General features: G+C 44.7%; 1 protein-coding gene across 1 annotated transcript; it reads left to right on the top strand.

Annotated features, from left to right (window-relative positions):
• The first annotated feature begins 512 nt into the window (after window positions 1-512).
• On the top strand, window positions 513-12,766 carry GINS4 (GINS complex subunit 4). The gene is made up of 8 exons (XM_080796402.1): window positions 513-691; window positions 1,498-1,611; window positions 5,506-5,592; window positions 6,402-6,515; window positions 8,990-9,087; window positions 9,254-9,342; window positions 11,431-11,521; window positions 11,611-12,766. The coding sequence occupies exons 2-8, from the start codon at window positions 1,516-1,518 to the stop codon at window positions 11,705-11,707; spliced, it is 672 nt and encodes a 223-aa protein (XP_080652528.1). The 5' UTR covers window positions 513-691; window positions 1,498-1,515; the 3' UTR covers window positions 11,708-12,766.
• The last annotated feature ends 1,298 nt before the right edge of the window (window positions 12,767-14,064 follow it).

A 14,064-nucleotide genomic window follows, 5' to 3' on the forward strand; every position in this document is an offset into this window, starting at 1 on the left:
TGAGAATCTGCATTTCTCACGAGTTCCGGGCAGCGCTGTTGCTTGTGGTCTGGCCCCATGCTTTAAGAACCACTCGCCTAAAGGTTTTCAGACCTCGAAGTCGTGGCCACACTGAAGCCCCGGCGAGGACGAAGGGACCAGAAGTGCCACAAGAGCGGTGGGGGCGAAGATGACCCCCGACACGGAAGTGACCTGATTTTAACAGAGCCCATTTCTCCCGCTGGACCCCCGGGGCCCCGGCACTCTCCGGCGACTGCACCACGGGCCCGTCCCCACCCTCCACCCCAAAACTGACTCCGCCCGGCCGCGGCAGCCGCGGTGGCGACGCGCCCCCTCCCGACCGTCCCGAGTCGTGTCACCCGAGAACTCACACTCGGGCGGCAGGCCCAAGTGGGCGGGGCTAAGCTCCCTCCGTGAGGCTGTTGGGGAAACGGACCGCGGAGCTCCGAGTCCCCGCCCCCGAGCCATGATTGGTCCACGCCGCCCGAGCGTGGTGACGGAAGTCCAGGGCGGAAAATTTGTGAGCCGAGCGCGGGAGCTGGGGAGTCCGGCGTCCGCTCGGTCCGGGAAAGGCCTTAAGAAGTTTGTTCGCTTCCAGGTGCTCCTGGGGAAGCCAAGGCTGCTTCCTCACGACTTTCCGGTCCTAGCCGACTGTTACCTCAGAGCGCCTCTCTGCCTCCGTGGTGCCCAGGTGAGCGTCCGAGTGGGACCTATGGGAGTGTGCGTGTGTCGGGGGAGGGGATTACTGTGCTGGTGGCCCCCAGACCGGAGAGGAGCGGCAGGAGTATGCTCAGTGTCCCCGACACTCCGAGGACATCCTCTCATCCCCACCACCCACCTCATTAGCATTTGGGATCGCTGGTCTGATGGTGCCCGGCCTTGTGGCTCTGGTTGGTTAGGGGTTTTTTTTTCTTTTTTTTTTTTTTAATTTGACAGAAGGAGACAGCGAGAGACGGAACACAAGCAGGGTGGGAGAGGGGGAAGCAGGCTTCCCACTGAGCAGGGAGCCCAGGACCCTGAGACCATGACCTAAGCCAAAGGCAGACCCTTAACGACTGAGCCACCCAGGCACCCCTCTTGTTGGTTAGTTCTTGCAACAAGTTTGAGTGCCTGCTGTGAGTTAGACACAGGTAGTTGTGTCCCAGTAGGTACGCGGGCCCGGAACAAAGCAGATGCCTGATTCCTGTTTGAACCCACGTGAACACAGCCCCTAAAGAAAGGACTCTACCAGGAAGACAAACAATTATTACGTGGCATGACAGATGCTCACTTCGAGGTGTATGGGGAAACAGTTTTAAGGGGTGGCCCCTTTGAGAAACTGATACCTGACCTAAGGTTCGAAGGAAGAGGCAAAGAATTGAAAAGAATCAAAGCCTGTGAGTTGCCTGGCAACTGGCCATCTGGTGAGCCTCTACAACACCAGGGGTAGATAAACAGTTGCCTATTCTTGCAAATAAATGGAAACCACGCTGCAAGGTATTCTTTTCTTTTCGTTAGGTACCTGTTTCAGAGAAGATGACAGAGGAACTGGACCTCACAGGACAGGACTCTGATGCGGGTAGTGAAGAGGTGGTCCTGACTCCTGCAGAGCTCATTGAGAGGCTGGAACAGGTAAGCATGAGTAATAGTGGTTATTTCCCGGAGTTATTGTGAGGATTAAATGAGATAACAGGCATTGAATGCTTAACATACTGTTTGACCCATGATAAGCACTCAGTGTTAGCTGTGAGTAGTAATAATCTTTAACTATTACTGCCCAAAATGAACCAAGTCTCTTTGACTCCAATATTTGCTCTTAATGGACTACACCTACTGCCTTATTCTTGTGTTCTCTCTTGAACAGCCCCTTTCTGGAACGCTCTCATGTTTGTTATTCTAGCATTCTTCATTCTGTCCTACCATGCAGGTCATCATGAGTGACGAAAGATGACTTTAAAATTATATCTTGGGTGATAGTTCTTACTGTATGAGTAATTCTTCCTTTGTTTTTATATCACAGACCTTTTTGAAAATCTGGTGCAAACTGGCCCTTTCTCCCAAAATAATATATGTATACACACACATCCAGAAATTTTGCATATAATTTCAAGAGATTCAGACATCCTAAAAATTGCCCACCTAGTTTAAGAGCCCCTGCTTTATTAGGATTCATGAAACAAAAATCCAAAAGGACAAAACGTAAAGAAAAAAATGAATACATTCAACTACATTAAAATTGAGAACTTTTGTTTTTACAGTTTGATGCCAGTAAAAATACATGCTACAAAATTGGGAGAAAATATTTGCAATATTAGTCCACACTATAAACAATTTACAAAATACCCAGTAGAAAAAAATGAAATCTTAACAGGCATCTCCCAGAAATGGAAACCAGGATGGCCAGTAATCGTATGGACGAGATGTTCAATCTTTTTTGTAATCAGGAACATAAAAATTTAAATCCCAAGGAGTTACCACTTCATACCCATTGGATTGGCAGAAATGAAGAAAATGAGCGATATAAAGCAACATATAAATAAAGCAATATAAAGGATTGTGGAGCCATTTACGCACTTTTTTACAGTGGTGAATTAGTGCACTCAGCAAAGTAACTTGTCTTGTCAAGTTGAAGACACACGTATCTTGTGTCTCAATCTTTCTACTCCCAGGTTCATGTCCTAGAGAAAACTTCCAGGAGACATGCACAAAACGTTCCTAGTATTGCTTGCAGTGGTTAAAAAATGAAAGTAACCCAAATATCCATCAACAATAAAATGAATAAAAATTACAATCTATATACACAAGGAGGGGAGGAAGCAGCAATAAAATGAGTGAGCGAGAGCTACAACATGGATGACTCTCAAAAGCGTTATATAGAACATTAAAAAAATAAGTTTTTGAAGAAATCATTTATGCTAAGCTCAAACACCGGCAGAACCATTGTTCGAGGCGGAGCTCGTGGTACACGCTGGTACGCTGCATTGCGTCACAATGTTGACCATTTGCCCCCCAGGACAGGCGGCTCCCCCAGGCTGGTTGCCTCCCGTGGCTGTGAGGGCCTCCTTGGAAGGCAGCATGGCCTCAGCTTGGCAGCACGTGAGCAGGAGTTCCGTCTCGGGCCTGCAGCTCTGTTGCAATGCCCTGAGTGCAGCGAAGGAGTTGGTCTACCACCCAGATGGCTGCTGGGGCCGGACACACTTGTAGGCTGCAGACCATGGCCTAAGGAGCCACCTGACAGGGCCACTAATAAACACAGCTCCAGGAGCAAATAGAGGATACTCATGAGTGCCTGTTAAATGATTTAAGGGGCACCTTGGTGGCTCAGTCATTAAGCATCTGTCTTCAGCTCAGGTCATGATCCCAGAGTCCCGGGATTGAGCCCCACGTCAGGCTCCCTGCTCCATGAGAAGTCTGCTTCTCCCTCTCCCACTTTCCCTGCTTGTGTTCCTCTTTCACTGTCTCTCTCTCTTTCTGTCAAATAATTAAATAAAATCTTTTTTAAAAATGATTTTAAAGTTATTACCTATAGTGCAAAGTTTCTCACTTTAATGATTATATTCATTTGCCAAGTCTATATAACAGAGCATCACAGACTGGGTAGATTAAACAACAGACATGTATTTTCTCAACCCTGGAGGCTGGAAGCCTGAAATCAAGGTGCTGGCACCATAGGTTTCTTCTGAGGCTTCTCTCCTGGGATTGTAGGTGGCCATTTTCTCTCTGTGTCTTCACCTGGTCTTCCATGTGCGTCTGTGTTCAAATTTCCTCCTCTTAGAAGAACACCGATCATTGAATTAGAGCCCACCTAATGACCTCATTTTAATTTAATTACCTCTTTAAAGACCCTGTTTCCAAATGCAGGCACTTGCTGAGGTGCTAGAAATTAGGACTTCAACATACAAATTGGGAGTGGAGAGGAACAGAGTTTAGCCCATAACAATGAACAGATTGTCATTAAAAATTTTGATCAGGAATCAGATGTAGCAATTTCAAACATAGAACCTGATTATTACCTGATTATGTTTAAAAAGACCATGGATTTCAATGCAAGTTTCTCACTAAATATTTCGGAAACATTTTGTTTGAAAGTTTTATACTAGTATAAAGTTTTCCCAATGTTTTAAATATTTTTACCAAAATAATCTCATAATGTCAATAAGAAATCCCCCTCAAATTTACCCCATTTTGCCCCAGTGTATCCAACAAGTGCTGTTATTTTCTTTGAAATCATTGAGAATCATTATGTGGAGATACAAACTAATGTAGTGAGACTATAGAAAATTAAATACTAAGGTCAAGCTAATGATTACCTTTGAAAAGGGAGGAAGACACCGGGACTTTTAAAATAATGATAAAGTTATGTGTACACTAGATGTTTATATCTCTATTCATGTTATATGTAATAAACATTTCTGAACCTATTCAGTATTTAATAAAATCAGTTAAAAAGAAAAACTCTGCTTTATAAGTCCTCTCTGACAGTTTGGTCTTTTCTCATTCGTAATTCTCCTTGAAAATACAGACTTTCTTTCTAGTTAACTTTTACAGCACTATTACAGGAGCTTGAACCTATGGAAAAAAATTTATGATAGTAGCAGTACCTGCTATTTAATAATATGTCTTCATGGTGATAATTGGAGATGCAGAGACTCAAGGACATTGAGAGGAATAAAGTGAGCCCAATTGGCATGTAATTCTGAGCTTTGCTTAAAACTAACTTTCATGTAACCGAAAGACAAAATTGCTTTCCTCAGTCACCTGTGGATATTTCAGTTCCCTAAGCTTTGGTAATTTCTGAAATGTACCGAATATCTGGGCCTGAGTCATAAATTAAGGATTTAACCTGTTGTTCCAAAACTATTTAATAGTTGATCCTCTTATATTGTGATCCTTTATACACAATGCCTTTATCTGAGGCAGTTAGTAAATAATCTGGGTTTTCTCATTAGTAAGATAAGGATAACTGTAACCATTCCTCTCAGGTATTATGATAATGAATGAAAAAGTCTTTCTAAAGTGCTCTCAGCTTCCCAAATGAGATGTGTAGACTGAGGTCACTTCATCTCCCAAATAGAAGGGTGCCTGCGCCCTCTGGTGGGAATTAGCCGGTGAAGTCGCAAGAACGTGCTGATGCTATCTGGTGAAAGGTACTGTTTGAACACCAGGTGGTGTTGCTCTCCCTAGTAGGCATCATACTGACAACATTTTTTTTTCTTTAAATAAATGGTATTAGGGAACTGCAGAGGCAAACTGACAACATTTTTTACATGAACAGTGATTTTTTTTTATAATTTTGGTTAAATATAAGATTGTAAGCACGGCCTCCCCACTCAAAGAAATAGAAAAGCCATCATAAACATAGCTTGTTTACAAAGCATTTCCAGTATTTCCAACTCATAGGCAAATAGTTTTCTTTGCCAAAAATAGCTATGATTTTCCCGGGATATGTACGGGACTCCAGGGTTATTTGCTCTATTGTGAATGATACTCATAGATATGTATTTGGTGGGGGGCATTGTTTTTTAGGCCTGGATGAATGAAAAGTTTGCCCCTGAGCTGCTGGAAAGCAAGTCTGAGATTGTAGAGTGTGTCATGGAACAGCTAGATCACATGGTAAGAGTTGCTTATCTCGGCATTACAAAGGAAGAGAACTTTAACACGGTTTTGTCAGCATAGTGAGAGATTGAAGTCTGATACCAAATCTGTTTTGTTTGGCCCAGCCTAGTGAGTTTTTTTAATATTGAATTCATTACCTGCATTTATAAACCATGAGCGCTCCTACAAATATCTGCATGTCAGCTTCCCCTGAAAAGTCTAAAACACTATCAATACTGGGTCTATGTTTCTATATGAGAACAGCTGACCAGAGTAGAGTAAGGGCCACCCCCTTTCTTGTGCTCTGTTCCCCACAGTCCTTACCTACCTACCTTTCTTAGATAGCTTGCCTGCCTGGTGACCATAGACACTTGAGTTTGTGGCCCTTGGCTTAGATGGGCTGGGCCTAAGTCATTATTAGCCTTAGAGTAGCTTTACGACATTGGTATTTTGCAGTTCCTCAACTGGTGATTTAACACTCCCCTTAGACATGTCTTCTGTCTGCTGTATTACCTCCTTTACAGTTGGGCCCGAGTTCTTCTAGGCTCTTCCCACTGACCATATTCGGATTCTATTCAGATGGTTGTTTTCTAAAAGTAAATGAGTATTGTTTGAACTTTCTATAGTGAGGCTGCAGTCATACATAATTTGTGTTAGAAAATGAGAACTCTTAGGAATTTTTTGGTTCTCCATTGACCTAAATGTAGGCTTTGAGTCCTCAGCATTGCCAGTGATGATAGTCCCTGTAGAATCGTACAGATTGAACGAAAAGGTCTTTCATCTGGATATCATGTTTTTTTTATAGACTTCATTTTCTCTTTTAATAGGAAGAAAATCTCAGGAGAGCCAAGAAGGGGGATCTGAAGGTCAGCATTCATAGAATGGAGATGGAGAGGATCCGCTATGTCCTCAGCAGCTACTTGCGGTGTCGGCTCATGAAGGTTTGACGTGGAGATACATGTAGTTAGATTTAGACAATGCAGTTTGTAATTATAAACTGAGCATCTTGGGGAGATGTTGGGCTGGGGCCTGGGAGAATCCAGGGCCTAAAGATGCCACGAAGCCCCAGTATCAAGGTAGCTAAAGAATAAGGAGGGCAAGAGATTATTCTGAAGAAGTCTAGATGGGACATGTGTTGTACACCTCCAGGGACACATTTGTAGTCTGTCTGCTGAGTGAAAGGTGCCCCCTGGAATTACGGCACAGCGGTGCCAAAGAGTCGTTTGCCTTGGTTGACTAGGGAATACTGACCAGAGGAAAATAGTTTTAGGAATTATTTTGCAGCCATCATATAGGCAATGTCAAACTGACTGTGATAACTTGACATTCAGCCATAGTTCTGAGGCCCTCTAAGTTATAAAAATGAAATTGCAAAGCATTCTTATTTTATATGATGTCTATTTTAAATGAGTATCTTCTCATTTGGTTCCACTTATTCCCTTAGTTATTACAAAATGAATACATCCTCTCCTACATGAAAGTGCTCTCAGCTAAACATCTCAACCATTTATTTCCATTTGCTGTCCTGGTTCGGACAAAGGTTCTAGTTTGTCGGTGTCCTTAAATCATACCACCCGCAACAGAGCACAATATTCCAGTTGTAGTTGGGCCACGTTTGGGAAGAACAGGATAAGCACTTCCCTTATTCTAGATATTTAACTGGTAATAATGCCACCCAATATCACATTAGCGTATTACACAGACACGTCACACTGTTCATTCCGCACTTGCCATGAGCTCTAACGTCTTTGAAGTTTCTCAGTTACCATTTTCCCATCTTGTCACTATCCTGTAATTAAAAGGTTTGATTTTTCGACCCCGAAGTGTGGGGCTTGATACTTACCCCTCTTAGGCTTCATCTTATTACATTGGGGCACTTCCCTTCTCTGGACCTGGTCTGGTCACTTAATATATTAGCTATCTCATAACATTTTGTATCTTCACTTTATGTCGAGTCTGATAAGTACGTCATCAAAGGCCGTACCTGATTCATTAGTAGGACTGGGCCAACCACAGAATATTCCACCAGAGACTTCCCTGCAAGTCAACATCTGTCTCTTAAACTGCTTCTGAGTCTATACTGATCTATACTGTCACAGCCCTGGCTTTCCACTTTGCTGCCAAGGATGTCCTAACAGTGGTGTCATATGTTTTGGCAAAATGGAGATTTTTAAAAAATATGTCTCTCCACCCCACCCTCAACTACCAGAAAACTCTTTTTTTCTCTTTCTTTCCTTAAGTTGGATAAATCCTCTTTGTGTTAACCACTTTCTTTTCTTTGCAAACCATCTCTTAAATGATCTGTTCTCATATAACGCCACATACCACGGGGAAGGGCATTAACCTATATCTGAAGGTTCCCGCACCATCTTTGTATTTTTGAAAATTGGGAAATCGGCCCATCTCCAGCACTCCTCCACTCTTCTGAGCGCATTGATTCTGAGCTCATAACACTGCCTGTCGGTAGCACGCTCAGTGATGGAGGGAAGGCAGCTTATCCTGATCTAGCACGGGCCACCTCGTGCACCAGAACCCCGTACCAATGTGCACTTGTCCTGGAATTGTAACTGAGCCAAGTCCAAAGACAGAAACTCCTTTAAGCAGAGAAGTGCTCCTTTGTCTTGGTGGGTCCTCTTTCCCATTGTCATTGCCCTACTTGCATTTCTTTCTGCAGAGAACCCTAACAGTACTCACTGAGCTGGGGACTAATCCCTGTGCAGTTCCCGACCACTTATCTTTATGTAGCGTTTAGATTTTTTTTTTTTCTGTTTTGTTTGTGTTTTTTCCTGGTAGTTCTTACCATTTTTTCCTAGCCTTGCCTCTCTGTGGACTTCATCATTGCTGGTTATATTCTTATAATTAAGAGTCACTGTTCTCAGGCACCTGGGTGGCTCAGTTAAGCGTCTGCCTTCAACCCAGGTCATGATCCCAGGGTCCTGGGATTGAGCCCTACATCGGGCTCCCTGCTGTGCTGGGAGGAAGAGCTCTCTTTCTCTTTCAAATAAATAAATAAATAATTTTTTAAAAAAGTCCTCTTTGTCTCTGCTTGTGTATTCTGTATGTGTCTTCCCAGCTTTTGTACATGCTTCATCTCATAGAACAACTTGTGCAGCTGCGTAGAAATGTTCAACAATATCCCCTTCTCCCCCTCATTAATATCATTTACTGTTGTACTTTCCTATTTTCTTTTATGAAAGCCTCTCCTTTTTAAATGGTTTTCCTTTTTAGAGGCCTCACCTTTGCTCTGAATTCTTTGAAACCTGCCTTGAAATCTTAGAAGTCAAAAAATGTCTTGACTGTAAGAACTTGCCATTTTAAAGTCAATTCTAGTTTAACCTCATCCTATTTCAGAACATGAGTATATTTGACTCTGGAATCTGGACCCATTTACACAGTGCTTTTTGTTTATCCTCAGATAGAGAAGTTTTTCCCTCATATCCTTGAAAAGGAGAAAACACCCCACGAGGGGGAGCTGTCTAGCCTTTCTCCAGAGGAGCTGGTCTTTGCCAAACAGTGAGTAAGCAGGACACATGGGGACTGCTTTCTTTCTGTGGCTTGTGAGCATGAGTTTTGACGGTTGTCCCTGTGACGCTGATGGCTGGGCCACTGTTGTGTGTCTAACAGCCTGGAGGCTCCTGGCAGGCGGGTGGTCACAGTGGTTTGAATTCCTCTTTTTCAGGTACATGGCTAACACAGAGACCTACCTTAAGAATGTTGCCTTAAAGCATATGCCTCCTAACTTACAGACAGTGGACCTCCTGAGGTCAGGTGAGCAGAACACTCTCTTTTCAGACTTACCTTCAGGTACCTTCGAATAAGATCTTCATCTTTATTCTCAAGTCTGGAAAAATAAATACATAGGTAAGCAGAAAAGAGAAGAGAGGACGTCGTCTGGTTAAAAAAAATAATAATAATCAGGGTGCCTTGGTGGCTCGGTCGATTAAGTGTCTGGCTTCAGCTCAGGTCTCAGGGTCCTGGGATCGAGCCCCAAGTCTGGCTCTGCGCTCAATGGGGAGTCTCCTTGTCCCTCTACAGCCCCCACTGCCCACACGCATGTACACTCTTTCTCTCTCCAATAAGTAAAATCTTTAAAAAAAAAAAAATCATTCAAAGCAAGTATAAGAATAGCCTTTCAGCATTACTTTCGTGGTCTTTAGTTTACATTGAAATTCTTACGACTGCCATTAAAAATGCAAACTCATTCACATGTGCAGTCCTTCATTATTTCAGCTGGTATCTACTGGGCATCCACACCGGGCTAGGCCTTGAGCACTAAGGAGGCAAAAGTCTTTGCTCTCGAGGGGCCAGCACACTTTTCTCCACAGGTTCCTGCCCATGCTTGGTCAGATGCTGCCTTGATTCAAGGAATCCAAATCTAGTTCAAGGAAATGTCTCCAAATACATTTCCATCCTGAAGTACTGCAGTCAAGGCATCAACATACGCATTTGTGGGCAAGGGGGACAAGTGCAGCCTACAGCACTGGGAGCAAACCCATAGCAGATTTGTGGAACTCTGAACTGGTCATTGTGGTGAACCTGCCTGTGGGAAACAAAAGGGCCAGTCCATGTCCAGTTCCACCACTTTTTGTCCGCCTCTTGGAAGAAGAGGAAGGAAGCAGGACCACATCCCTAACCATTGCCCAGTGCTGTCACACCTGGTTGACTAAAGCAGCCATGAGCGTGCATCTAAATTCCTGAAACAGTCTAATTGAATTCTACCTGACGCTGGCCGACACCTCCTAAAAAACATGTTGCTTGTCCCAGATCCTTTCCAAGGACTAGAGCCAGGCCCCTGGAATTGGAAGCTTGTGGAGGGGATCAGTCTGTCCCAGTGAAATCAGTCTTGCTTAGTTAGCCCAGGTGCCATGAGTCCCCATCAGGCCTCTGGAGCATTGTAGATCCCTGCGGGCAGAGTGGGGGAAGGCATGTTGAAATCTAAGCTGGGTTTCCTGGAATCGATAGCTGCCCAGGCAGGTCAACTAGGTGCTCTGTGGCAGGCTCCAAACCCTGAAGCAGCCCAAGGGACCCCCTTAGACCTTTGGAGCCAGTTATCCGGAACCCCCACCTGTGGATGAGGAAATCCAAGGCGATATTTATGCTGAGCTGGGCTCTTAGAACTGAGAGTTATCCAGTAAATTCTCAGAACCTGCAGTTGATAGAGTCCTCTGGGTACGCAGGGAGCTCTAAGAAATGAAGAACTCTCAAGCAGCCCAGCCCAGGGCCCCTCCTTCCACACAGTGTTGGCTGGTGGTAGAAGAGGCAGCAGCCTCTCACCCCGAAGTCAACAAGTGAAGGACCGCTTATGGTGGAAACCTGTGTTCTGTCATCTGACACTCAGGACTATCCCCATGTGACCCTATCTTTCTAATGCTCTCATACTACTGCTATATATGAAGATATTTTCTCACTAGATTTATACACCTTTGTCCTCCCAACACGTGTACATATCTCTGCCTTGGCCCTTGCTGTTAGCGCCCAGGTTCACTCTCCCTCACTGAGTCTGCCCTGATGTCTTCCTCCCCACTTCCCTGAGTGACTGAGCCACCGGTGTGAGGCTTGATGAGAAGCTGCCGGTAGCCCTTTTCAGAGTGACCACATGTCACGCTTGCTTGTATCTTCCACAATGTGCACATTTCACATACTCGGCGTCTGTTGAATGAGTCATTGCTGTGCGAGACCCTGGATGGGAAGTGCACTGTTTCTGTAAGGAGCCAGAGCTGTCCTCAAGCCACCCTCCCCAAAAAATGCTATCACATCAGGGGTCCCTTGGGGCTCAGTACAGTGAATCCCAGCAACTTTCCCAGACTGGTCTTGTTGGCAGAGTATTTTCTGACTGCATTATCATTTCTCTGACAGTTCCCAAACCAGATCTAGATTCATACGTGTTTCTGAGAGTGAAAGAACGACAGGAAAACATCCTGGTAGAACCAGAAACAGATGAGCAAAGGTGAGCAGCATGTGACCTTGAAGGTGGGAAATCTGCCTCCCCTGGGGGCACCAGCTCAGCTCTGCATGCTTTGTTTCCTCCTTTTTCAGGGACTACGTGATTGACTTGGAGGAAGGCTCCCAGCACTTGATCCGCTACAAAACCATTGCGCCCCTGGTTGCTTCTGGAGCAGTTCAGCTGATATGAAATCGAAAGCAAATACAGAATAATGACAGCATGGAACCCTAAAGGAAATGTGTAAGATCTCTTCACTGTTTTGTGCCTAAGGACCACAGACTTTCCTGGCAGTGCTGCAGGTCTTTGGGCACTGAGAAGGCGCTCAAGGCACGATTCCTAACTTGCCACACGTCCTCACTGCCTGCCATCCCAGCCACAGTCAGCAGATGGAACCACCGCTCCGTTGGTTCCGCGTGCTGGCAGAGCCCTCCGAGATGCTCACTTTGTGGGCCTTTTTCCTTTGTGGTATTTCTTGAGCTAAAGAAAGAGAGACAACCGCAGTTCATAAAAAAGCATCGCTGCCTATGATTAGGGGACGGTGGTTAGCCCTGACCTGAGAGGGACCGGACAGTTCTTTCACGTTCCCGGTAAGAAGAGGATAAATGCTGTAGAAAAACCGAAGAAGTATCTTCCGGATTATCTCACTGGATTGTGTGAACTAACCTTCTGGAACCTCTAATATCAGACTTAAGACCGATGTCTGCCCTGGTTAACTGAGAATCATATCTAAACCAAGAAACCATTTCTGAGTTTCAGTTTTGTGCCAAAAGGACCCTCTGGCCAGTTCTCGGTTGGTAGCCTAATGAAGTATGTGCTCCCTACTGCTAACCCGAAGCCTTCCTGAATCTCGGGCAGCTTTGCCAAGCCAACCTCCAGACCATCTGGCCACTCTTGGCTGGGGATCTGCTAACAGCAACATTAACTGTCCTATCTTGTGACCTCAGTAACAGCGTTTCTGTTTTTAGCTCTACTTTCTCAAGGGAAGTGGATGAAATTAACATGAGCAGAGAGCATCATGGTGATACCTGAAGGAAGGATGTAGAGACAGTGAATGAATCGGCTTTCCCTGAAACATGATAAAAAGGAACCTGCATTCCAGTCTTTTGCTGATGAGAAGGCGGCAGATTTTCATTTATATAATATTGGCTGTTAGAGAAATCGATGTAATATGGCTATCATTTCCAAGAAAAATCACTAAGAAAAAGCAAGGAGGGTTTATTTGTTAATAAAGGCATTTTATATTTCAGGCAGTGCTTTATTTTTTCCATGGTGTTTTTACCTTCTTCAGCTTTTTATAAAACAAATGAGCATGTAGGGCGTCAGGCACAGTTCAAGGCACTGAAGCTGCAACCCAGAATAAGACAGAGAATTGAAACAGGGCAACTCACTACAGAGTAAATAGAGTGAGGGGGTTGACAGGTTCTTACCTAACTCAGTGAATCTTACTAAATTGGGCCAAGATTTGAACACCAGGGAGCCAGACACACAGATCAAAAGGAAGATCATTCCAGACAAAGAAGATGGCTTATACGCAGTCCCTGAAGCAGAAACGTGCTCTGCCTGCTGTCATTAAACACAATGGGCGAAATGGAAAGTGGTGCCCAGTAAGGCCTGAGAGGCAGTCTGGGCCCAGATCACATACGGCTTTGTTAGCAAGGATCCCATTTGGTCCTCACAACAGTCCTGAGAAGTAGACAGGACTAGTAGTAATAGGTGGGAAATGGGTGTTAAAGTGGATGTTTAGCGGTAGGTCTGAGCCTAGAACCCACGGCTCCCTCCTCATCATGTGTATGCGAGTTCCCTCTCCAATGCCTCCCTTGTGCTGAGCAGCCTAGGGATGTGGACTATTACGCTGTTCTCTAGAACATGCCTCCAGAACCTTGACAAGAACACCGATTGCCCAGAGGTCTTGCTAAGATGCTGGTTCTGGTTCAGGAAGGCTGGGATGGGGCCGAGGATTCTGCATTTCTGAGGAGCTCCCAGGCTGCACCATTGCTACTGACCCAGGAAGCACACTTTGAGTGGAAGAGCTCTATGCCGTCACTGGTTCCTGCCGCAGACATGCCAGGCTGCATGGACAATTTAAAGGTCTCTACAAAACCACAGAAGGTGTTGTTCTGTTTCCTAGGCCACCTCTTTAAAGGAAGACTAGTTTAAATCAGTCGTTTTAAGATAAAGCGGAAGTTCAATTTCAAAACCAAGTAGGAAAGGAAGTGGCTTAGTGTAACATTGACTTCAGCTTTTCCAGCTTTGGTATTTTGCTCTACAGATAAGAGCTCATCATGGAAGCATGACAGATGGTTTTTCAAATAATTGCGTCATACTTCATCATAAGCTTGCTGCCAGCAAGATGGCTATTCCTGAGAAGTGCTGGCAGGTTCGTATCTGGGTTTTTCCAGCCACAGCAATCACAATTCAGCGGTGACCTTACAACAAGGTCAGCTGTATTTACTCTGGGCTCCGGCTCCGGCAGGCAACGTGACTTTAGTGCCATCCTTGAATGCATCAAACTTCCTTCCATGATGTAGACGAGTTACCCATAGGGC

This window comes from Martes martes (assembly GCF_963455335.1).
Source record: "Martes martes genome assembly, chromosome: 2".
In the NCBI taxonomy this organism is placed as follows: domain Eukaryota; kingdom Metazoa; phylum Chordata; class Mammalia; order Carnivora; family Mustelidae; genus Martes; species Martes martes.